This window comes from Pempheris klunzingeri, chromosome 17 (genome assembly GCF_042242105.1).
Source record: "Pempheris klunzingeri isolate RE-2024b chromosome 17, fPemKlu1.hap1, whole genome shotgun sequence".
Lineage (NCBI taxonomy): Eukaryota > Metazoa > Chordata > Actinopteri > Acropomatiformes > Pempheridae > Pempheris > Pempheris klunzingeri.
This window is the reverse complement of record NC_092028.1, coordinates 1,220,323-1,246,180: the sequence shown is the minus strand read 5'-3', so window position 1 is coordinate 1,246,180 and position 25,858 is coordinate 1,220,323. Positions and strand designations below refer to the sequence as shown.

At 48.3% G+C, this 25,858-nt stretch overlaps 2 protein-coding genes across 2 annotated transcripts in view; both read left to right on the top strand.

Moving 5' to 3' along the window:
* The first annotated feature begins 3,181 nt into the window (after positions 1-3,181).
* Positions 3,182-15,400, top strand: casc3 (casc3 exon junction complex subunit). Its single transcript, XM_070848518.1, has 12 exons — positions 3,182-3,367; positions 5,643-5,667; positions 5,956-6,011; positions 6,967-7,215; positions 7,746-7,894; positions 8,084-8,257; positions 9,171-10,168; positions 11,388-11,558; positions 12,381-12,479; positions 12,561-12,733; positions 13,432-13,636; positions 14,294-15,400. Exons 1-11 carry the CDS (start codon positions 3,182-3,184, stop codon positions 13,573-13,575), a joined length of 2,424 nt encoding a protein of 807 aa, XP_070704619.1. The 3' UTR covers positions 13,576-13,636; positions 14,294-15,400.
* A 10,071-nt stretch (positions 15,401-25,471) lies between these two features.
* The window catches only part of rapgefl1 (Rap guanine nucleotide exchange factor (GEF)-like 1), a 35,137-nt gene continuing 34,750 nt past the window's right edge, over positions 25,472-25,858 (top strand). The window contains exon 1 of the mRNA XM_070848434.1: positions 25,472-25,674. Within this exon, the coding sequence (XP_070704535.1) occupies positions 25,472-25,674 (203 nt within the window). The remainder of the gene's footprint in view (positions 25,675-25,858) is intronic.

The following is a 25,858-nucleotide window of genomic DNA, read 5'->3' as shown; positions in this document are numbered from 1 at the left end:
ACCACTAGTACTACTGATACTACTACTGATACTACTGATACTACTAGTACTACTGATACTACTGATACTACTAGTATTACTGATACTAGTACTATTACTGATACTACTACTGATACTAGTACTACTGATACTACTAGTACTACTGATACTACTACTGATACTACTGATACTACTAGTACTACTGATACCACTAGTACTACTAGTACTACTGATACCACTAGTACTACTGATACTACTACTGATACTACTGATACTACTAGTACTACTGATACTACTAGTACTACTAGTACTACTGATACCACTAGTACTACTGATACTACTACTGATACTAGTACTACTGATACTACTGATACTACTAGTATTACTGATACTAGTACTAGTACTGATACTACTACTGATACTAGTACTACTGATACTACTAGTACTACTGATACTACTACTGATACTACTGATACTACTAGTATTACTGATACTAGTACTAGTACTGATACTACTACTGATACTACTACTGATACTACTGATACTACTAGTATTGCTGATACTAGTACTAGTACTGATACTACTACTGATACTAGTACTACTGATACTACTAGTACTACTGATACTACTGATACTACTGATACCACTAGTACTACTGATACTACTACTGATACTACTAGTACTACTGATACTACTAGTACTACTAGTACTACTGATACCACTAGTACTACTGATACTACTACTGATACTACTACTGATACTACTGATACTACTAGTACTACTGATACCACTAGTACTACTGATACTACTACTGATACTACTGATACTACTAGTATTACTGATACTAGTACTAGTACTGATACTACTACTGATACTACTAGTACTACTGATACTACTAGTACTACTGATACTAGTACTAGTACTGATACTACTACTGATACTAGTACTACTGATACTAGTACTACTGATACTACTGATACTACTAGTACTACTGATACTAGTACTAGTACTGATACTACTACTGATACTAGTACTACTGATACTACTGATACTAGTACTACTGATGCTACTGATACTACTAGTACTGCTGATACTACTGATACTACTAGTACTACTGATACTAGTACTAGTACTGATACTACTACTGATACTAGTACTACTGATACTACTGATACTAGTACTACTGATGCTACTGATACTACTAGTACTGCTGATACTACTGATACTACTAGTACTACTGATACTAGTACTAGTACTGATACTACTACTGATACTAGTACTACTGATACTACTGATACTAGTACTACTGATACTAGTACTATTGCTACTAGTACTACTGATGCTACTGATACTACTAGTACTGCTGATACTACTGATACTACTAGTACTACTGATACTAGTACTAGTACTGATACTACTACTGATACTAGTACTACTGATACTACTAGTACTACTGATACTAGTACTAGTACTGATACTACTACTGATACTAGTACTACTGATACTACTGATACTAGTACTACTGATGCTACTGATACTACTAGTACTGCTGATACTAGTACTAGTACTGATACTACTACTGATACTAGTACTACTGATACTACTGATACTAGTACTACTGATGCTACTGATACTACTAGTACTGCTGATACTAGTACTAGTACTGATACTACTACTGATACTAGTACTACTGATACTACTGATACTAGTACTACTGATGCTACTGATACTACTAGTACTGCTGATACTAGTACTAGTACTGATACTACTACTGATACTAGTACTACTGATACTACTGATACTAGTACTACTGATGCTACTGATACTACTAGTACTGCTGATACTAGTACTAGTACTGATACTACTACTGATACTAGTACTACTGATACTACTAGTACTACTAGTACTACTGATACTAGTACTACTGATGCTACTGATACTACTAGTACTGCTGATACTACTGATACTAGTACTAGTACTGATACTACTAGTACTACTAGTACTACTGATACTAGTACTACTAGTACTACTGATACTACTAGTACTGCTGATACTACTGATACTACTAGTACTACTGATACTAGTACTAGTACTGTTACATTAGGTTTGAATATTACACCACACTGTCCTCCATGTAAAGTAGAACTTTAAATCACCAAGTGTTCCACGTGTTTCTCAGACGTTGTTCAGTCAGTGTGAGCTGACAGACTGGTGTCTCCTCTGGAGTTCTGAGAAGCAGATGTAACATCTTGATTGTAAGAAACAGAGAGTTCTTGTTCTGTAAACATCTTCCTGTTAGACACAAGCCTACCCAGACAACGCTGACGGCTGCTGGAGACTGACGCACGGACCCAGCGGACCAATCCAACATGGTTGCGTGTGATCAGGACCCTTTTAGATCTGTCGGCTAACTCAGTTTATTGCCCCCCCCCCGCCCCCCCCCCCCGAGGGCTGTCATGAGCCCAGCGCTGTACTGCATTATGTGTTCCACCTGAATTAAAGGCCCTTCTGAGACCGACTGAACCCTCCGGCTGATCTGTGAACAACCTCGAGCTGTCCATTAAAGAACGTGGGTTCTTCAATAGTACTACTAGTACTACTGATACTAGTACTAGTACTGATACTAATACTAATACTGCTGATACTAGTACTACTACTGATACTACTGATGTTAATACTAGTACTACTGATACTAATACTGATACTACTGATACTAATACTAGTACTACTGATACTAATACTGATAATACTAATACTGATAATACTGATACTAATACTAGTACTACTGATACTAATACTGATAATACTAATACTGATAATACTGATACTAATACTAGTACTACTGATACTAATACTGATACTACTGATACTAATACTAGTACTACTGATACTAATACTGATACTACTGATACTAATACTAGTACTACTGATACTAGTACTACTGATAGTACTACAGACACTTTAACTACATGATGAGATTGTTTGATAGATTAACAATAGATCAGGTGTGTGAAATGAATCGACATAGAAGGACATGATCATACTTTGATAATAAAACAGCCTAGTGTAATAATAGTAACCTTCAGAAGGTGGCAGTAGAGGTACCATAAGGCATCTGATGACCACCTAAACCTCACTGAAGAAGAACTCATCTACCCACAATTCCTTGCCTGTTTCCGGTTCCAACCATTCGAGACCTAAGATGGCGGACCGGCGGCGAAGGAGGAGGCGCGCGTCCCAGGACAGCGAGGACGACGACGAGTCCGGTTCGGGTTCGGACAGCGGGAGGTCGGGCTCCCCGGCGACCAAGACCCGAGGGAGGGATCCCGAGCCGCCGGTGGTGACGACGATCCGGCCCGAGGCTAAAAGCGACGTGGAGTCCGAGTGTGTGAGTAGCTAACTCGGGGCGCTATCTAACGTTAGCTCGCCGGGTTGACGGCTCCGTGTCCCGGCCGGGAGCTGTGACAGACACCGCGTCCGTTAAAACTTTTCCAGGGGGCCGAGTCCTCGCTTTGGCTCCATGTTACTGTGGGGGAGATGATCCGGGGGTGGTTTAGCCCCAGGAGCGCTGGACTCCTAAACAAGTTACCGTTGTTCCAGAAGGCGGCGTTAGCTCGGTGAAACTACGGAAGACAAGTTAGCCGTTTAACCGCTCGGTTAGCTGAGTGCACGCTGGTGTCCCTTCTGCCTGAGGAGCTGGAATATATTCTGTAAATACCCGACATCACATTAAATGCTCAGACTGCAACGTTAACAGCCCGCGTGGTTCACTTTATTGTGATCCTGTTCCACGGTATGAAACCCAGACGAAAAGGCGCCAGTCGGAACGCATTTACACGGGTCACAGATCCGTCCAGAGCACCGGGCCGGGCTTCCCCTCGGTCACTCCGTCTGTCTGGAGGCGTTTCCTGGTTTAAGAGGCTGTTTGCTCCGAGCTGGCTCGTCGGTGTGTCCACCCAGGTGTGTGCGAGGTGTTGGGGGCAGTTATGAGGGTGTGCAGCGGCCAGCGGAAGGCCCCGCTAATGCTAGGGAGAGAGGGGGGGGGGGGGGTCTGCCACGTCCAGCACACGGACACTCAGCCGGCAGATGACCCGCAGCTCGGTCCGTTAACCCACACCCGAGGTGCCTCCGGCTGTGTTAGCTGAAAGGTGACCCCCCCCCCCTCCAGCTTGGCCACGTTATAACTGTTATATAAAGAGGAGGATCTGCTGCTCAGACACCTGGAGTACTCACCTGACCAGAGGTGGAGCTCACTTACAGGTGACAGACAGGTGCCTTCAATGGTACTTTGGCAGCTGTTCTCCGCCTGTGTGTGTGTGTGTGTGTGTGTGTGTGTGTGTGTGTGTGTGTGTGTGTGTGTGTGTTGTGCTTTCATTGCTGCCTCCAGAGGAAAGAGGACAGACCCCCTGACTGTCCACGCCTCAGTAGGGCCCTGATATTCTGCTGGTCGGCACCCTGATGCTACAGACAGCCTGGCTGTGGTTTTGTTTTTGGAGGATAGATCCTTTTCCAGTCTAATCTCCGGTTTAAGGTGGACATAAGGATCACATAAGGAGACATGCGCTGGTAGGAACTGGTGTCTGGTCCTGTCCGGCAGGTGATGAGGAGGACATTGATGCTGATGGGCACTTCAGTGTGTAATTTTTCCTGGAGTTTTTAAAGTCTCGTCTTGTAGCATCATCAGCCTGTGTGCAGTGTGTTTGTGTCACGTGTCCTATATGTTTCATCTACATGGCCCTTTCAGCGCTTTTTTAAAGCAGATCTTTGGTGTTTCTGGGTCCTCTGTGTCCTCATCCTGGTGTCTGAGTGACTGGTAGGTAGTAAAAGTGTTGGAACTGGTCCAGTAGATCACCTCAGCCAGCAGCCACCAAACGGGCTGCAATGGCTGCAACGTGATCCTTTGGGACAACTGCACCTGATCACAGTAGATCCACTAAAAGAGCTTGTTTGATCCACTGACAGGCTCAGAGTGTTATTCTAAGTGTGTGACAGCATCATGGAAAGGATCCCAACAGAGAGAGACCTGGAAGATCCTTTTGGTTTAACCACAAACAGCACACACACCAGACTACATTCACTAAAACAGGGATTTTAGAGAACAGGACACAGGAGCTGCTGCTCTGCTGCTGCCTCCATCAGTCAGTGTGTCTGTGTTACTGTGTGATTTTGGTTAGATCAGATCCAAACCAACCCTTAAAAACACTAAAGCCACACAAAGTTCTGTGAGGTGAAATGTTTTAGTCAAAGGATCACATTGCAGCCCGTTTGGTGTCTGCTGGCTGAGGTGATCTACTGGACCAGTTCCAACACTTTTACTACCTACCAGTCACTCAGACACCAGGATGTGGACACAGAGGGACCAGGGGGAGAGTTCTCCTTTGATGCTGCACCATGTTTGGTCTAACATGAGAGGTTTGGTGCACACCGGTTTGAAATCCTGCCCCAGAGGAAAAATGAGCGCAGTGACAGATGAGTATAATCAGTGTGCACTCATGCTACCTCCTAAAGGCCGTTTAGGCGGAGCAGAGCGGCGAGCAGCTCCCAGTGTGACCGTGGTGTTGTGGAAGTGCTCTGAGCAGCTGAGCTCGTGGTGTTTTCTACTGATTAACACTTGAATGGTTGTCAGTGGTTGAGCTGATTTTGTTTTCTGTGTCTCTTTGTAGGAAAGTGAAGATGGAGTGGGAGAAGGTAAGACATTTATTAGTTCATAGAAACCTCTAGAACACAGCTGACACCAAGAACATCGCCAGTGTATTAAAAGACAGTAGCTGCTCTTTTCCCTTGAACTGTACTGGGAGATAATAAACGGAGGCCTGTACCAGGCTCCTATAGCATTTGTTCCCTCCATGACTGGCTGCTTTCAGGCTGCCTGTTCTCTGACTGCGGCTGTTAGATCCCTGTCGATGCCTCGCTTTGTATTTCCTGTACCCAGACACTCCAATGATACATACATCTGTCTGTCTGTGTGTTGTCCAGCCGTCCTGTCTGACTACGACAGTGCAGATCCAGAAGAAAACGGCTCCCATTCAGAGGTAAAACACAGCAGCTGGATATCACACTCAGACCGGTGGGGCGACATCAGGGCTGTGAGGTCTGTTGTCGTCCCACAGACTCACTGAGACTCAAACACAAACAGAGACCCACTGCAGTCAGACCACAGGGGAATATGTGATGACTTTTAGCAGGAATCATATCCTGGTCATGTCATCTCGTCTCTAACTGCTATTTGACAAACCTCTGTTGTTCAAGTCCAGGTTTTTCTTTTATTATCCAGCCCCATCGGAGTCACTATAATCTGTCAGAAGTCTCTGGCCTGTTTTTAACTACCTTTATAAGTGCAGTAAAGCTCCCTGTGCACTGAGCCAGACCAGAGGTGATAATTGAGACAGACATGGTCAAATCTAGTGAGACACGTCTACTGACGGCTGATTGAGAACAATGAATGTGCCTCAGCAGGAAGTGATGCAGGGCTTACTGATGGAGGGATCAGACACAGGTTTGGTCCAAAGAACTTGAAGACAGAAGAATAAGTCCAGATGAATAGAGTACTGAATAATAAGAATATAAACTAACAGCAAATCAAGGCAGAGTCACGAGGCGGGCAGTACAAATACATACAGACAGGGCCGTCTCTGAAATATACATTCTGTAACCAACCCTAACCTACATCTGATGTGGTCGGCCCTGGTCCTCTGTGTCCTCATCCTGGTGTCTGAGTGACTGGTAGGTAGTAAAAGTGTTGGAACTGGTCCAGTAGATCACCTCAGCCAGCAGACACCAAACGGGCTGCAGCAGCTCCTGTCTTCTTTTTGTACCTACCAGCCATTTAGAGTATGTCCAAAAAAACACCAGAGGTAACCTTTAGATATTCACGACTGGACAGGCAACAGTTAAAGGTAAAGTTTAGACAGATAACATCCTTATTTAACACTTGGCTCTTAAAATGTCTGATGATCAGCTTCATTACTCGATAAAAATCTCTCCCAGGGAGTGGAGGAGGAAGAGGAGGCAGAGCAGTACAGTGATGACGAAGCTCCAGCAGCAGCCGGCGAGCCCAAACCCTCTGCTGCCGACGTCCCAGCAAAGACGGAGGAGCAGGGTGACGAGGAGGAGGTGGAGGAGGTGGAGGAGGAGCAGGAGGAGCGGGAGGAGGAGGGAGGAGGACGGGGTAAAGAGGAGAGCAAGGCTGAGGAGAAGGGGAACCTAGCCGGAGAGAGACAGAGCGGTGACGGACAGGTGAGGCTCACTGGACCCCTGATCAACCACTGGGGGGCGGCATCCAGTAAATCTGTGGATTAATCTGCTGCCAAAAATAGTCTGCGAGAAATCCACTACTGGTGCCATTGTAGGTTAAAGAGAAAAGACTCACAGATCTACAGGAAGAAACTCAGATATTCACTTTGGGAGGTTGGATTGGACTCATCTGTTGAAATGAGCAGTAACAGGAGGTTTTAGTCCAGAAACACTAATTTTCTCTTTCAGTTTTCGTCTCTTCACTTTACACCTTTAATGGTCCCTCCCCCCGGCTCCATTGACTTCTTTACCTCTGTGTTTTTATTAGCCACAGTGGCCCTGATGTGCTGTGGTAACTGAGCCTTGGTTGTATTCTCTAAAGCTTTTAGCAACAAACATTCAGCCAGATATTACAAACACATTGAGCGTCTGATGTCCACACGAGCCGCCTACCTCCAGCCTTTATGTTTCACTTTCATGAAGAAGTTACAGCCTTCGTTACGACCTTTCCTGTTTTATCCACTCACACACAGGAGTCTACAGATGACCCTGAAACGAAGGCGGGAGGAAAACCTGGTCAGAAGCTCGACGATGACGAGGACAGGAAGAACCCGGCCTACATCCCGAGGAAGGGTCTGTTCTTCGAGCACGACGTCAGAGGGCACGCTCAGGAGGAGGAGAGGTACGACATCACACAGCCCCCGTTTGTACGCTGTAATAGTAGAAGAAGACGTTTATTTAAGGACTAAAGCATTCGGCGTGTAAAATATCAGATGTCTGCATTCATTGTTGTCACATTTGAGGCCAAATGGCCGCCACCACGTAGAGAGCAGGACGGCGTGCGTCACGTCTCCCCGTCTGTGTGTCTCAGACCGAAAGGTCGAAACAGGAAGCTGTGGAAGGACGAGGGCCGCTGGGAGCATGACAAGTTCAGGGAGGAGGAGCAGGCGCCGAAGAGCCGCGAGGAACTCATCGCCATCTACGGGTACGACATCCGCAACGGTGGCGGCCACGGAGACCGACAGTACCGTCAGCGCAGGCCCAGGTGAGCGCCACCTTACTTTGGATGTTTACAGCCCAGTTATGGTTTGTTAAAAAGGAAACGTGAGCGAGGTGGATGGGCTCAGCTCGGCTCGGCTCAGAGGGTTTAAAGGGCGACTACACCCAAAAACAGGAACTTGTGTTTATTATCTGCAGCCTCTGTTGAGGGTTTCTACTGAAGCTTCGAATATCTGCCGTCATTAAAGAAAATCCTCAAACAAAATTGTCGATTTGAATGTGATACAAAGTGATTCATCTGATTAGATATGAGTTTGTCCTTTATTTATTAATTAACGGTCTTTAATGAATATAATTAGTTACCATAAAGACGTGATGGCTCGTCCAATAAGGACACAGAGTAATGATGACATCACAATCTTGCCCTTTAAGGCTCAGAGCAACATTAAAGAAATGACAACAGACAATGACTGCAGGAAGCTGACGTAGACCAAACATGAAGCCTGATGAGTGTCTGCAGCTGTTTCTACATGTAGGAAGAGGAAGAGTAGCTGCTACCACAGCGGCAGCTAGTGGGGTCCAAATACAGAACATACGTCGTCGGTTTAAACAACACCTCGGTTTTTTTGGCTCTGCTGCATCTCAAATGAGGAAACTGTTCATTTCCTGCTGCTGCTGTGCATTTTTGTTCCTCTGCTGTCACAAAGACGTTTAACATCCCACAGTTCATCCTCACTGTGACGTCACACTTCTTTTCTGACCATCATTCAACGCCGCCACTCAGGAACAGGAAGTCCATGATCATGTTTCACGTTTGGTCGGACATTCACCGTACCCACAGCAGGGCGTGGTCACAGATACCTCGACCACACCTGACCACGTCCAGCTGTCCGCTTAAACGCCACTTTGATGTGTGTGTGTGTGTGTGTGTGTGTGTGTGTGTGTGTGTGTCCCTGCAGACAGAACACGTCTCCCAGCAGAGACAAGCGGTGGAGAGACGGAGGAGAGCGGCCGGTCCGATCCTGGCAGAGTGGAGGAGGAGGAGGAGGAGGTCTGAACCGAGGAGGAGCTCCACCTTCATCCATCCACCCCTCCTCTACGTCCCCCTCCTCTTTCCCTCTCCCCTCCGCCCAGCGTGGCAGCAATCCCTCCAGACCGCCCCCCTCGCGCAGCAGACCACCCCACCAGAATCAAACGCACCCCCTGCCTCAGTCCCAGTACAGGAATAATGAATCAAACGCACCCCAGATGCATCCCAGGGAACGACAGGGCCCTAAAGCTCAGTCTGACCCCGCAGGAGACCGCGGTGTGGTCGGCAGGGGAGGGCGTGGTGGCGGGGGACGGGGGGGTCCCTCTGTGGTCGTTGAGGACATCACAGTCTGCCATGGCGGCGTTAGGGAACAGGACCATAGTGTTGTAACGACGGCGGCATCGTCTCAGCCGGGCGGTTATCAGTCTGCCTCACCAAGACGACAGCAGCAGGAACAGAGAGGGAGTGCTGACAGGTCTGCGTCAGGATTGGCTGCCTCCTCCACCTCTGACTCCTCCTCTGTACAGTCATCGGCAGCAGCGACCAATCGGGAGGCCTCTCCTCCCACCGAGCGGCCGGTGGAGCGTAAATCCTACTCGCTGGCTCGCAGGACTCGCTCGCGGCCCGCAGACCTGGGCAGCAAACAGCCGTCCATGGAGGAGTCTGCGGCCGGAGGGAACGCCTCCTCCCCCAGCAGCAGCGTGGGGGGGAAGAGCTGGGCGGGCGCAGGCGAAGGGCCGAGTCAGACGGGAGGAGGAGCGGGAACAGGTGGAGGAGCAGGAACAGGTGGAGGAGCGGGAACAGGTGGAGGAGCGGGAACAGGAGGAGCAGGGCTGACGGAGCTGGACCAGGACCTGGCTCGCCTCAGTCTGGCTGGACAAAGCTGGAACCAGAGCCCGACGTCCTACATCCGGTCTGAGATGAGAGGTGAGCGGAGAATTGGAAAATAAAGATGGACTCATGTGTAACGGGGAATATCAGGGATTGTATAAGGACGAGGGTCACAGAAAGAGAACCAACAGAAGAACGTGTTGGGTCCGAGGGCTGCTGGGTTTAGTTCAGAAAGGTCTGATTTGGACAAAGTGACTTTAAGACCATGGCAGTTTAAAAACAATCCATTTTATCAAATTGAGCTATGACACATTACGGTACAAAACTTTAGCGTTGTTGTATTTTTAGTTACAACATCTAAAAACCTACAGAGTGGTTTCAACTCTTTAGTTGTATGTTTCAGCCCCTTGGCCACACTTATTTAGCACAAGTTGAGCTTGTCTGTTGACATAATAATGAATAAAAATGTGTAAAAGTCAAACTGGTGACCGTCAGATTACAGACGACCTCCTGAGCCAGAGCCCCATCAGAGAAAGCAGCCATGCTGACAGCTTTAACAGCTTTAAGAGCTAACAGAGCTAAGTGTGCTAATAGAGTTTATGGGATTTGGGGGGGCCTCAACCTTGAGGTGCTGAGTCACTGAAGTGACCCAGGCTGACTCGCAGGACGGGCGCCACGCTGCTGCAGCGTTTTCAGCTGTACCTGGTGATTACGTGGTCCCACTAGCCATCACACGCCTGTGTAGTGTGTGGTACCAGTTTTGTTTCCTGTACGGCCCCCCCTCATGTGTAACAGGAGCATGTTGGTACTAGCGTCCTGTATTGCTCCCCAGGGTACCGATGCTCTGTACTGAACGATGAGGCTGTTATCGGTACTCACTGGTTAGTGCCATAAGTTCTGAGGTTCCGTCCCCACCCTGACTGATGCAACTATAATGTTGTTACATCAAATAGTGAATGACTTCTTCATGAGTTGTTGAAGCTGTATTCATCCACTTCTCTCTGGTCATAGATTGGGCATTAATAAAAGAAGAAAAGTCAGAAACGGTCCTACTTAATCTAAACCCTGAAGCTCCTGACTAATGGTAATGCTGCCCCCCCAAACCCCCCGCCCCCCCCCCCCCCCCCCCCCCCCCCCCCCAGGCTCACCGAGCTTCACGGCAGCAGGCAGTGGGCGGAGTCTCAAGTCTCCCGTCCCCATTTTCCAGCTGTCAGTCACTGCTGTGTCTTTGCTGCAGGATGTGGACTGAAGGATGTGCTAAGATGATGTGGTTCCTCTGTGTCCCAGTGAATTGACTCGTGTTTCTGCCTTACAGGCCTCCCCAACCCCATGCACATCGCCGGGGGGCCTCAGTTCTCCAGCATGGACGAGATGGGTGTCGGCTCCAACCGGGCCAAACGCTACTCGTCCCAACGACAGAGAGCCGTGCCGGAGCCGGCGCCGCCCATGCACCTGGGAGTGATGGAGGGACACTACTACGAACCCAGTAAGACAACAACCTGCCGGCAGAGTAAAACACCTGGGGGAGACGCCCAGAGGTGGCTGCACAGGACGGCCTGTGTTTGTAAGAAACGTGTGCCAGAGAAGCACGTTTGATCTTAGTCTGATCATCTGATCTTATTTAAACTGGTATTTTTATCCGTCTGTACAAAAAAACATTTTACCTCACAGGACAAGAGACTTTGATGTTTTTAAGGGTTTGTTTAAATCTAAACAAAGTCCCACAGTAACACAGACACACTGACTGATGGAGGCAGCAGCAGATCAGCAGCTCCTGTGTCCTGTTCTCTAAAATCCCTGTTTTAGTGAATGTAGTCTGGTGTGTGTGCTGTTTGTGGTTAAACCAAAAGGATCTTCCAGGTCTCTCTCTGTAGGGATCCTGTCCCTGTCAGTCATTTAGACACCAGGATGTGTACAGATAGGACCCAGGGTTAAAAGCACCAGAGTTCTCCTTTAATATATCAAGAATCAAACTTAAATACATTTCTCCATGAACACAAAAGCTTAACCGAGGCATCCAGAGCTAGAAGCTACACCAGAGACGGGCAGTGCTTCCTCCTGCTCGCCAGCAGGGGCCAGTAGAGGTCCAGCAGTCGTGTGTGAGCAGCCCTGTGACGCTGACGCTGAGTTTATTCTGACAACCTTACATACCTCATTTATCGGAGCGTGTCGTATTTTACTGTTAAACCTGTATTTGGGATCAACGGTGCCCTAAAACCAAACCAGTAAGTCCACTTCTCAGGTGAATGAGATGTGGCCGTCGTACCTCAGTACACTAACGTCCCTCTCTAACGTCTCTGTCTCTTAGTGTCGTACCAGGGACCAATCTATGCCCACGGGGATGGCCCCGCCCCCATCCCACCACAAGGCATGCTGGTCCAGCCTGAGATGCACATCCCCCACCCCGGTCAGTGCAGTCTCTTCTCCTCTTCGGTTTTTGAAGTGTTTTCCTGGATGAAGTACTCATCTCTCTCTGCCTCCTCCTCAGGCCTCCATCCCCACCAATCAGGCGGCCCCATCGCCAACCCCGCCCTCTATGGAGGCCCACCTGTGTCTCTGTCGCCAGGGCAACCACAGCAGCTGCTGCCGCCGCCTTTCTACCCTCCGCCGGGGGTCATGACCTTCCCCTACCCGACCATGTACCCAAGTCCACAAGTACAGGTAAAAACATGAATCAGTGTTTCCTGAAGTCCTGAGCTGAAAGAAGCTCAGTTTACTGTCACAGAGGAGCAAAGAAACCAGAAAATATCCAGATTCTGACATTAACTTTACAATTTAAATGAAAATTAATAGTAAATAATAAACTAACAATCAAATATGTCACATGTCACAAACAAACTGACTCATTTTGTGGTTTAGGGTTCGTTTTTATTCCAATTGACTTTGAGTTGTTTACTTGGGAAGGAGAGGTTTATAAACTGATGATACAACAAGATCCCCTCCTTACAATATGCTTCCACTGGTCACTGATGAAATATATTGATCGCCTGGTCGTCCTGGATATAAATTATTGTGGTTTGATTATTTTATGTAAATCACAGAACGTTTAGTCAAGAAAACTGGTTTGAACTCCAGGAAATGTGTGTGAACTGTTCACCTCCCACCACCTTTCCCCTTTGGATAACAAAGTTAACGTGTGTGTGTGTGTGTGTGTGTGTGTGTGTGTCTCTGTGTGTGTGTGTGTGTGTCTGTGTGTGTCTGTGTGTGTCTGTGTGTGTCTGTGTGTGTGTGTGTGTCTCTGTGTGTGTGTGTGTGTGTCTGTGTGTGTCTGTGTGTGTCTGTGTGTGTCTGTGTGTGTGTGTGTGTGTGTGTGTGTGTGTGTGTGTGTGTGTGTGTGTGTGTGTGTGTGTGTGTGTCAGGGTCAGACCCAGGTGACCTATGGAGGTGTGACGTACTACGACACGATGCAGCAGCAGGCTCAGCCCAAGCCTTCGCCCCCCCGCCGCACCTCCCAGCCTGTCACCGTCAAGCCCCCCCCGGAGGTGCACTTCGCCTCAGAGTGACCCCGCCCCTCACCCCTCCCCACCACCCAGTCTCAGCCTCATTCTGACGTGAAAACTACAGGTGAGTAGTTCACCTGTTCACTGTGAAGCCTGCAGGAAGCTGCAGCGTGCTAAAAGAAACACATCTGTACATATTCTGGTGTCACTGACAGGCTCAGAGTGTTATTCTAAGTGTGTGACAGCATCATGGAAAGGATCCCTACAGAGAGAGACCTGGAAGATCCTTTTGGTTTAACCACAAACAGCACACACACCAGACTACATTCACTAAAACAGGGATTTTAGAGAACAGGACACAGGAGCTGCTGCTCTGCTGCTGCCTCCATCAGTCAGTGTATCTGTGTTATTGTGGGACTTTGGTGTTTTAAACGCTTTGCTGTCACACACTTAGAATAACACTCTGAGCCTGTCAGTGGATCAAACAAGCTCTTTTAGTGGACCTACTGTGATCAGGTGCAGTTGTCCCAAAGGATCACGTTGCAGCCATTGCAGCCCGTTTGGTGGCTGCTGGCTGAGGTGATCTACTGGACCAGTTCCAACACTTTTACTACCTACCAGTCACTCAGACACCAGGATGAGGACACAGAGGACTCTGGGGGAGAAACACCAGAGGTGTTCTTTAGAGTTGAACCTTACAGGATGTGTCCTGTGTGCTTTTGTTATTGTTTGTTGAGGACATGGAGATAAAAATGCAGCATTTCCTTTTATCTGTCTGCAGGAGCGGGATGGGAGGGTCAGTGAGGAGCTGTGGTCGCCAGTGGCAACCACCAAGGTTATCCTGGGACGGGTGGACGGGTGGAGGTGAAGACGGACTCTACAGGTGACCCACAGCATCACTGGTGGAACATGACTTTTTCCTTTTTTTCCTCCTCCTTTTTGTTTTCGGCCTTGTAGCAGCTGGAGGGTCAGCAGTCGTGTCGCCAACTGTTCTGTAACTGTGCCGCCGCAGGTTTAACCCCCAACAGGTCTTTGAGCAGCAGCGGTGTCGGACTCATGAGCTCAAACCCTTGAGAGCTACTTTGAAGCATTTAACGTCGCAGACGGACGGACGGCGTTCATACGAGACGCTGGGATCAGAGCTGTTTGGGTTTTTCGTGGGACTGAATACTGAAGCAGCAGTTAACTTGGTGACTGTTTGTCTGTGGATCGTGCCGACACCAGTTAGGTTACTTCACTTGGTTATTTTCTAATAGGAAGCATCATCGTCCACCGCACCTGGCAGTCACTACAGAGAGTCCCGGAGGCTGAAGGCAGAGTTGAAGTGCAGGGTGCGGGCTGTTTGTGAGGACCAGTGGCTGTACGTAGTTTGAATGCAGCTCTCAGTGTTTGTAGCCGACCCGGTGCTTCCTGAAAACCTCCAGATGTCGCCGTCGGAGTGGGTTAGTTTTAAATGTTTCTATTCCAGACAGACGGACAGTTCTCACCTTCGCCTGCTTTTCTTTCTCTAAACACGTCGGCTCCGCTCGCTACAGTGACTGTGTGTTAAACGGAGACCTGGATTCAGGTCCACGTCCTGGACTCCGGTTGGTCGTCTCCTGGTCACAGAAGTGATGCGTCGCTTCGCAGCCTGTGGTTACGGACGGTTTAGTGCACAAAATGGTTTCTCAGAGGCCGAGGGAGCGTCCTCAAATGTCCGAAACCAAAACGATTCGCAACTCTTATGAAAAACATCCGGTATGACGGAGTGTCGGGGCCTGTTAAAAAGTGAGGCGGTAATACTGTGGACTGAGATTAAAGTGGTAAATGTACGAGAAAATAACTCGTACATTTGTGACTTTCTAATCTCAGAATATCATTTTGTTTCTTGTTAATGTGCAACTTTAATAGATTAGATCAGAGTATGTTACCGCCCTCTCTCAGCTCCATATTTATATATTTCACCCTCACACGCCGTCATACATTAGCTGCACTGTTAAACCAGCTTCATTCTGGTCGGGTGGTTTTCAGATGTAGAAGCTGATGAATCGGACGTTAAAACAGAGGAGAGGCGGCTCTTTTCCAGTAACAACGTAGAGGTAAAGCAGGAGTTTACATGTGGAGGCCTCTGCAGTAAAACATTAAAATCAGAGTTTTATTTTCAGCATTCAGTTGACAGTATTGAAACTTTGTCTTGTCCAGCAGAATGATTGAAGTCAGACAGCGGGGCTGCGTCTCAGGATTGTTTTTGTCATTAATTAATTTTCTCCACAAACGGTTTGGTCTATAAAACTATTAGCAAACATCAAAACCTCAAAATATTCAGTTCATCAGAATGAAAAGCATTTTAAAACCTGGAGCCGACGCATTTTATCTTGAAAAACTGCTATCGATTACTCAAAAAGTTGGCGATATGTTTTCTGTTGGTTGATCAATGGATTCATCAGCTGATGGCTGCAGCTCCATCAAATATTTGAACAGGAAGAATAAATAATAATAGACACCTGCAATCATTCAGATAATACAGGTGGTCTCACACCGCTACGGGCCGTCGGCACCAAACGCTTCATCTACATCAATACCGTTACTGCTACTGTTAGCCTCTGTTAGCCTCTGTTGGCTACCGTTAGCCTCTGTTAGCCTCTGTTGGCTACCGTTAGCCTCTGTTAGCTTCTGTTTGCTACCGTTAGCCTCTGTTAGCTACCGTTAGCTTCTGTTAGCTTCTGTTTGCTACCGTTAGCTTCTGTTAGCTACTGTTAGCCTCTGTTAGCTACCGTTAGCTTCTGTTTGCTACTGTTAGCCTCTGTTAGCTATTTGAAGCTGCTGTTAGATATTTTTTGCCGCTGTTAGCTAGCATTTGCCTCTGCTAGCTACTGTTTGCCTCTCTTGGCCACTGTTTGCTACCGTTAGCGTCTGCTAGCTTCTGTTGCCCACCGTTGGCTCCCGGTAGAGACGGACCGACCGATTTAAAATCTGCTCATCGATGAGTCGACTTCGGTAACCAGACGAATTCTCTGGTTCATGTCGGCGTCACTGTGACGCTCCTGTGAACTGCAGCAGGTGTTCACATGGTTCAACCAATCACGTCACAGTTTGCAGGGCCGTCGTGACTCCTAGCGTAGCGGCTAGCGTCTTCGCTACTCGCTGGCGTAAAACAAACTGTGTGCTCATTCTAATAATTAGATTTCACACATTGAGGCGAAGCGAATATTCAGACTAATCAAACTGACGTGTCGTCCAGCCCTGCTGTCGGTGCTCTTTTTGTTTGTGTTGGTCGCTGACTGTAAATGGCGAGGGCTGCCATGGCAACAGCACCATCCAGTCACAGTGTAGTGTGGCTGCTGGGCCAAGTTAATGCTGAGAAATGGTTTAACTGTCCGGCTGTTTTGTCAGAGCGCGTCGTCACTTTGACGTGTAAAATGAGCGGAGCGCCCCTTTAAAAGTCTCTCTGTTATTTCCTGACAGCGGCTTTTCGCCCTCTTCCTCCCGACGAGCAGAAAGTGAAATTAAACGACAGAAAAGTTGCACAGAAGTCGGTCTGAGAGAAGCTGCTGCTGCCGGCGGCCGGAGGAGGCGTTGAGCGTGGCTGTAAATAGAAATCTAAATGTGTATATAGAAGCTTGAAGAGATAAAATAGAGCCGTAAACATATTCTAATAAAGACTTCTAGTGCTGCAGAACAGTCAGCTTCTGATTAAAACACATCGGCAGGGACCTCGAATGTTAGCGGAGGATATGATTTAGAGGAGAAGCGACGACGGAGGAGCTGTGTGGCTTTAGCTTTGATCTCTTTTCTATTTTTGTCACTGTTTAATTTTAATACTGTTGTTTTTTTTATTATTATTATTATTATTATTATTATTAGTGAATGCAGGAGAGAAGTGACGACTTCCTGCTGGTGATTTGTTTGTTTTCACACGTTAACTCCTTTAAAGGCACACGAGGAAACCACTTTATGGAACTGAGACGACTAACTCTTCGTTTGTTTGGCTTGTTAAACGTGTATTTTTCCGTTTCTCCTCCTCTTCCAACAGTTAATTTTACATTAAAATTAAAGAATGAAGTGCTCGTGGTTTTATCTCTGTTCTTGACCAAATCGTTTCTGTCATTAAAGGGTAACTCTGGTGTTTTTAAACCTGGGTCCTATGTACATTTCCCTTTTTTCCTCACTCTCGCCAAATACACCAGACTCCATTGACAAAAACAGGGATTTTAGCTCTCAGGACACAGGAGCTGCTGGTCTGCTGCTGCCTCCATCAGCTAGTTAGTTTGTGTTTTTGTGTGACTTTGGTGTTTTAAAGGGTTAGTTCTGATCCAACACAATATTTGTGCAGCACACAATAACACAAGGAAATAACATCTGCAGCAGTAAAATGGAAGATTAATCCACAAACGACGCCACCAGACCCCATTTACAAAAGCGCTCATTTTGCCACACAGGACCACCCAGTTCATTTGTTTGTGATATTGTGTGTTTCATAAATATTGTGTTGGATCCAAACTGACTTTTTAAAACAACAAAGTCACGCAGTCACACAATCACACACCGACTGATGGAGGCAGCAGCAGCTCCTGTGTCCTGTTCTCTAAAATCCCTGTTTTAGTGAATGTAGTCTGGTGTGTGTGCTGTTTGTGTTTAAACCAAAAGGATCCTTTCCATGATGCTGTCAGACGCATGACTCAATATGATATGAGCGTGTGCGATGGTGTCTGCGTGTCACTCTGTAATTATGCCACCAAACTGCTAGTTGGTGTTAAGCAATGTAAATCACTACTTCACATCCAAAAATAGGCCTAGAAATCAAAGGAACAAAGCACCTGAGAGCCTGCCTGAGATTCATCACATTTTTAAGATGTCTTTTTCTTTCTTTCTCTTTTTAAACCAAACGCTCATTAAGTCCAGCATTGTTTATTCTAACCACACACACACACACACACACACACACACACACACACACACACACACACACACACACACACACACACACACACACACACACACACACACACCTGCTGTGTCTGTTATCATGAATATTAATTAGCTTGAGGAGGGAGGGGAGGTGTTATTATGTAAAGTCTGTCATTGACAGGCGGTAGCGGCCAATCAGCAGCAGACAGCCGTCGTCCTCATGAATATTCAGCAGCAGCTGCTCAACACAAAGAGGCCCCGCTGTTAAAGGAGCAGGCCGCCATTTCTGGATGCTGTAGCCGCCTGACCCCCGTCACAGAGGAGGAGGAGGAGGAGGAGGAGGTGAAGAGGAACGAAGAACAAATGGAGGCCAAAAGTCGGGGTTTATTCAGCCCGTCGTCTCTGCTGCAGCTGATTGGTCACGTGCCGCGCCGTTACCACGGTGATGAGGTCATGAGGCCTGTGATTGACAGCTGAGTGTATATGATGAGGTAATGGGAGTTGGTTTGGGAGCCTCCTGCCCTCTAATTGGCTGGTTATCGATGATGTAACAGCTGTTCAGCCACTCATATGTCAGCGTTTCCCTCACTAAATATTCCTCCTTCAGTCAGTCCTCTGTTTTCTTTCCATCTTCGTTTTCACTTTTTCATTTCATGTCTTTCTATTTCTGTATTTCTTTCTTTGTTTCTTTAATTTTTCTTCCTCCCTCCCTCCCTTCGTTCCTCCCTCCCCCCTTGCTTCCTGTGTGTTGAACAGCTCACCTGTGATTGATCATATCGATCGGCCCATCGTCTGCTCAGTTTACAGTAAAAAGCAAAGGGAGCCTGAATCCTCGTGGGCCACCGTAGGTTCTCCTACACACTTGGAAAGGGAGGGGGGAGGCAAGGGGGACTCAGCTGGCTGCAGTCTGCAGTTTCACGGCTAGATAGCACTAAATCCTCCTCCCTCCCTCCCTCCCTCCCTCCCTTCTTCCTTCCTCAGTATTTCTTATTGTCTGATGTCCTGGTTAGAATGTGCTTAGCATAGCATAGCTTAGCATAAAGAATGGCAGCAGGGGGAAACAGCTAGCCCTGTGTCAAGCAGCACCTCTGCTGCAGTGTGATTGGTTAATTATTGATGACCTGTTTGCCATCTGAGAATATATTTAATAGGATTTTAAATAATGCTAATGGATTTGTGCTGAAGTGCAGGTTAACACACCACAACTGTGTGTGTGTGTGTGTGTGTGTGTGTGTGTGTGTGTGTGTCACTTGAGCCACCAGACTGAGCTACTGAGCGTGTGCAGAAGCGAGCTCCCATTCTGTCAGCCTGCTGATGTCACACACACACACACACAGTCGACCCCGGGCCTGTTACTTACACACACACATTTCACACTGATTGACATGAACATACTGTTTGAGTCCACACATGACCACACAAACCCCGTCAGTGTGTATTATGTAACACACACACACACACACACAGCGTCCTGTTGTCTTGTTGCAGAAACTCTTCTTCTTTGGCTGAATAAACCAGTTAAACTCCTTTGTGATGAACTGAAGGATGAAGAGTTCCTTCACTGGCTCATCATCGTCGTCTCAGAAAACGCTGAAAACAGGCAGCTTTTGGAGACTCGTAGTTCTCACAGGACAGCGGTGCTACAAGCACATGATGATCTGACATCCCATAATGCATTGCTGTAGAAATAAAGGAGTTAAATTGAGCTCAACCTTTAGCATCTGCAGCAGTGAAATGACTCATGAATGCAGCAGGAAGATTAATCCGCAAACGAAGCCACCAGACTCCATTTACAAAAGGCCTAATTTTACCGCACAGGACACAGGAGCTGCTGGTCTGCTGCTGCCTCCATCTGTTAGTTTGTTTGCGATATTGTGTGTTACACAAATATTGTGTTGGATCTGAACTAACAGTTTAAAACCCCAAAGTCACAGACAAATTAACCAATCATGGCAGCAGCAGAGCAGCAGCTCCTGTGTCCTGTTCTCTAAAATCCCTGTTTTAGTGAATGTAGTCTGGTGTGTGTGTGCAGAGAGCGATATAACGGCTGTTTGTGGTTAAACCAAAAGGATCTTCCAGGTCTCTCTGATGTTGCCGGGACGATGGAGGGGTCCTCTCCACGCCGTGGTTATGGTTATCAGGTCAGTGTCACCTGTCACCTGTCACCTGTCACCTGTCACCTGTCAGTGTCAGTTTACAGCAACATATTGCAACCTGCTCCTCCAGGAGGAGTGTGTGGTGAAATAAGATCCAGCTGGTCGCTGCGGTTCTGAAACTGACGGGACGCGATCAGATTACTACACACACACACACACACACAGATCAATGAAGGGTCATGTGACTATTGGGGATCAATAGTTAGCAGATGTTCACATGTTGATCTTGACACAAGTGTATAAACACTGTTGGGTTTATTGTACTTGTGAGAACCATCAGTCACACCATCCTTAGTCCCTGATCCTTAGTGTGTGGTCCCTGATCCTTAGTCCCTGATCCTTAGTGTGTGGTCCCTGATCCTTAGTCCCTGATCCTTAGTCTGTGGTCCCTGATCCTTAGTGTGTGGTCCCTGATCCTTAGTCCCTGATCCTTAGTCTGTGGTCCCTGATCCTTAGTCCCTGATCCTTAGTGTGTGGTCCCTGATCCTTAGTCCCTGATCCTTAGTGTGTGGTCCCTGATCCTTAGTCCCTGATCCTTAGTCTGTGGTCCCTGATCCTTAGTGTGTGGTCCCTGATCCTTAGTCCCTGATCCTTAGTCTGTGGTCCCTGATCCTTAGTGTGTGCTCCCTGATCCTTAGTCCCTGATCCTTAGTCTGTGGTCCCTGATCCATAGTCCCTGATCCTTAGTCTGTGGTCCCTGATCCTTAGTCCCTGATCCTTATCTGTGGTCCCTGATCCATAGTCCCTGATCCTTAGTCTGTGGTCCCTTATCCTTGGTGTGTGGTCCCCGATCCTTAGTCCCTGATCCTTAGTGTGTGGTCCCTGATCCTTAGTCCCTGATCCTTAGTGTGTGGTCCCTGATCCTTAGTGTGTGGTCCCTGATCCTTAGTCCCTGATCCTTAGTGTGTGGTCCCTGATCCTTAGTCCCTGATCCTTAGTGTGTGGTCCCCGATCCTTAGTCCCTGATCCTTAGTGTGTGGTCCCTGATCCTTAGTGTGTGGTCCCTGATCCTTAGTCCCTGATCCTTAGTGTGTGGTCCCTGATCCTTGGTCCCTGATCCTTAGTCTGTGGTCCCTGATCCTTGGTCTGTGGTCCCTGATCCTTAGTCCCTGATCCTTAGTCTGTGGTCCCTGATCCTTAGTCCCTGATCCTTAGTCCCTGATCCTTAGTCTGTGGTCCCTGATCCATAGTCCCTGATCCTTAGTCTGTGGTCCCTGATCCTTAGTCCCTGATCCTTATCTGTGGTCCCTGATCCTTAGTCCCTGATCCTTATCTGTGGTCCCTGATCCATAGTCCCTGATCCTTAGTCTGTGGTCCCTTATCCTTGGTGTGTGGTCCCCGATCCTTAGTCCCTGATCCTTAGTGTGTGGTCCCTGATCCTTAGTGTGTGGTCCCTGATCCTTAGTCCCTGATCCTTACTCTGTGGTCCCTGATCCTTAGTCCCTGATCCTTAGTGTGTGGTCCCTGATCCTTAGTCTGTGGTCCCTGATCCTTAGTCCCTGATCCTTACTCTGTGGTCCCTGATCCTTAGTCCCTGATCCTTAGTGTGTGGTCCCTGATCCTTAGTCTGTGGTCCCCGATCCTTAGTGTGTGGTCCCTGATCCTTAGTGTGTGGTCCCTGATCCTTAGTCCCTGATCCTTACTCTGTGGTCCCTGATCCTTAGTGTGTGGTCCCTGATCCTTAGTCTGTGGTCCCTGATCCTTAGTCCCTGATCCTTACTCTGTGGTCCCTGATCCTTAGTCCCTGATCCTTAGTGTGTGGTCCCTGATCCTTAGTGTGTGGTCCCTGATCCTTAGTCTGTGGTCCCCGATCCTTAGTCCCTGATCCTTAGTCTGTGGTCCCTGATCCTTAGTCCCTGATCCTTATCTGTGGTCCCTGATCCATAGTCCCTGATCCTTAGTCTGTGGTCCCTTATCCTTGGTGTGTGGTCCCCGATCCTTAGTCCCTGATCCTTAGTGTGTGGTCCCTGATCCTTAGTGTGTGGTCCCCGATCCTTAGTCCCTGATCCTTAGTCTGTGGTCCCTGATCCTTAGTCCCTGATCCTTATCTGTGGTCCCTGATCCATAGTCCCTGATCCTTAGTCTGTGGTCCCTTATCCTTGGTGTGTGGTCCCCGATCCTTAGTCCCTGATCCTTAGTGTGTGGTCCCTGATCCTTAGTGTGTGGTCCCCGATCCTTAGTGTGTGGTCTCTGATCCTTAGTGTGTGGTCCCTGATCCTTAGTCTGTGGTCCCTGATCCTTAGTCTGTGGTCCCCGATCCTTAGTGTGTGGTCCCTTATCCTTGGTGTGTGGTCCCCGATCCTTAGTCCCTGATCCTTAGTGTGTGGTCCCTGATCCTTAGTGTGTGGTCCCTGATCCTTAGTCCCTGATCCTTAGTGTGTGGTCCCTGATCCTTAGTCCCTGATCCTTAGTGTGTGGTCCCTGATCCTTAGTCTGTGGTCCCCGATCCTTAGTGTGTGGTCCCTGATCCTTAGTCCCTGATCCTTAGTCTGTGGTCCCCGATCCTTAGTGTGTGGTCCCTGATCCATAGTCCCTGATCCTTAGTGTGTGGTCCCTGATCCTTAGTCCCTGATCCTTAGTGTGTGGTCCCTGATCCTTAGTCTGTGGTCCCCGATCCTTAGTGTGTGGTCCCTGATCCTTAGTCTGTGGTCCCCGATCCTTAGTCTGTGGTCCCTGATCCTTAGTCCCTGATCCTTAGTCTGTGGTCCCTGATCCATAGTCCCTGATCCTTAGTCTGTGGTCCCTGATCCTTAGTCCCTGATCCTTGGTCTCTGATCCCTGATCCTTAGTGTGTGGTCCCTGATCCTTAGTCCCTGATCCTTAGTGTGTGGTCCCTGATCCTTAGTCCCTGATCCTTAGTGTGTGGTCCCTGATCCTTAGTCCCTGATCCTTAGTGTGTGGTCCCTGATCCTTAGTCCCTGATCCTTAGTGTGTGGTCCCTGATCCTTAGTCCCTGATTCTTAGTGTGTGCTCCCTGATCCTTAGTCCCTGATCCTTAGTCTGTGGTCCCTGATCCTTAGTCCCTGATCCTTAGTCTGTGGTCCCTGATCCTTAGTGTGTGGACCTTGATCCTTAGCCCCTGATCCTTAGTGTGTGGTCCCTGATCCTTGGTCCCTGATCCTTAGTCCCTGATCCTTGGTCTGTGGTCCCTGATCCTTAGTGTGTGGACCTTGATCCTTAGCCCCTGATCCTTAGTCTGTGGTCCCTGATCCTTGGTCCCTGATCCTTAGTCCCTGATCCTTAGTCTGTGGTCCCTGATCCTTAGTGTGTGGACCTTGATCCTTAGCCCCTGATCCTTAGTGTGTGGTCCCTGATCCTTGGTCCCTGATCCTTAGTCCCTGATCCTTGGTCTCTGATCCCTGGTCCCTGATCCTTAGTCCAGATCCTTCCTCTACAAATGTCCTTCAATTAGTCAAATGTCTTCCCATTTCAAAATGTCTGAGCCTAATATCTATAATAAATATATCTATAATAAATATAATCTATAATAAATATAATCTATATAATATATAATAAATATATCTATAATATATATATCTATAATAAATATATCTATAATAAATATAATCTATAATAAATATAATCTATATAATATATAATATATATATCTATAATAAATATATCTATAATAAATATATCTATAATAAATATAATCTATATAATCTATAATAAATATAATCTATAATAAATTTAAAATATATAATCTATAATAAATATATATTATTTATCTATAATCTATAATACATATAATATCTATAATATATTCTGTATTGATCATCAGCACTGATGCTGATCCCTGTTTCTCTGGACGCCACATGTTGCTGCTGGTTCTGCTGGTTCTGCTGGTTCTGGTGGTTTTATCTGCTCCAGTCTGGATCAGATCCGGGTCCTCTGCTGCTCAGGTCTCGCGGTGTTTTGGGGGGTAGATGCTCGGAGGTCCCGGTGAGTCTGCAGCCTGTCGCCGGGGATATTTCCGTTTCCATCAATTTTACAGCACTGGGAGTAAATGTGCATGCGCGCCCCCGTCCCGCTGGTGTGTCGGGAGCGCGCAACTGCAGCAGATGAGAGCGGAGGGGAGTGAGGGGAGGAGGAGGAGGGGGAGGGAGGAGTGTGAATGTTACGAGTCACTTCTCATTCCTCTAATTTAGCAGAGAGGAGGGGGAGAGAGAGAGAGAGAGCCCGGCGATGGGGGACCGTGAGGCGGACCGCCGACCGGAGCCTCTGCAGTGTCTGCGCTGAAAAACACCGCCGCAGCTGAGAAATCCCACAGCACCCAAACGCACCGGGCCGGGCGGGTTTTCCTGCTCCAGGTGTGTGAGGGGAGAAGAGTCTGCACCGTCGGTCCTCCACCGGGACATCACCGACGAAACCTCCGCTGCTGATCCCGCACAGACGCGCCGCGTCCCGGTCCACCTCATCCAGGAGCCGCAGAGCACCGGGCCGAGAGCCAGAGCGCGTTTGGGCTTCACATTCCCGGGTTTTTCCGCTCACGGAGCGAGCGCTCGGTCCCGGAGCCGTGCTCCGTGTTTACGCGGAGGAAGCGGAGGGAGCGGAGCGGGGGGAGGAGGCGCTGCAGCCGGGAGGAGCGGCCGAGGGCTGCGGCCACGCGGAGCAGGTTCCTGGGGAAAAGGAGGGCCAGCATCGCGGTGCGGTATCCGGGAGAGAGACAGAGGGGGCAGGGAAGGTCTCTACCAGCACACCCCCCCACACCTCCACCTCCACAAATGGGTTAAAGCCGGTGTGCTCCTCCACAGGGTCCGTTCACACCTGCCCACACCTGCCCACCCCGACCTGCAGGGGCTGTATGATGTAGGACCCACCGCCCCCCCCACCCCTGTCTCTCAGCATCACCATCCTTTGCCCCCCCACCCCTCCACCACCAGTGTACCTCCGCCCCCCCCACCCAGAGTCCCATCATGCCGGCGGGGATGAAACCGCTGGAGAAGTTCCTGAAGAAGCAGACCACGGCGCTGACCCGGGCCGGGGGCTTCGTTGGCGGGGTGGCGGACAAGGCCAGCGGGGGGATGGGGGCGTCCCGCCGGAGGGCCAGCCTGTCCCGGGTCGTACCCTTCTTCAGGGAGACCTCACCGGAGAGCGGCCAGGCCCGGGAGGTGTTCAGGTGAGACATGAACCAGACCAGAGCCGGAGGCACCTGTCGGGGGCCAGTCTGGGGCAAAACTGGCCCCCGACTGGCCCCCCAGTTAGTGGTGACAGGAATGAGCCCCATGTGGACTCAGACTCAGGGTCCTGGTCTGCGTGAGGGGGGTCAGGTGTGACTTCACAGACGTCAGAGGATCGAATGT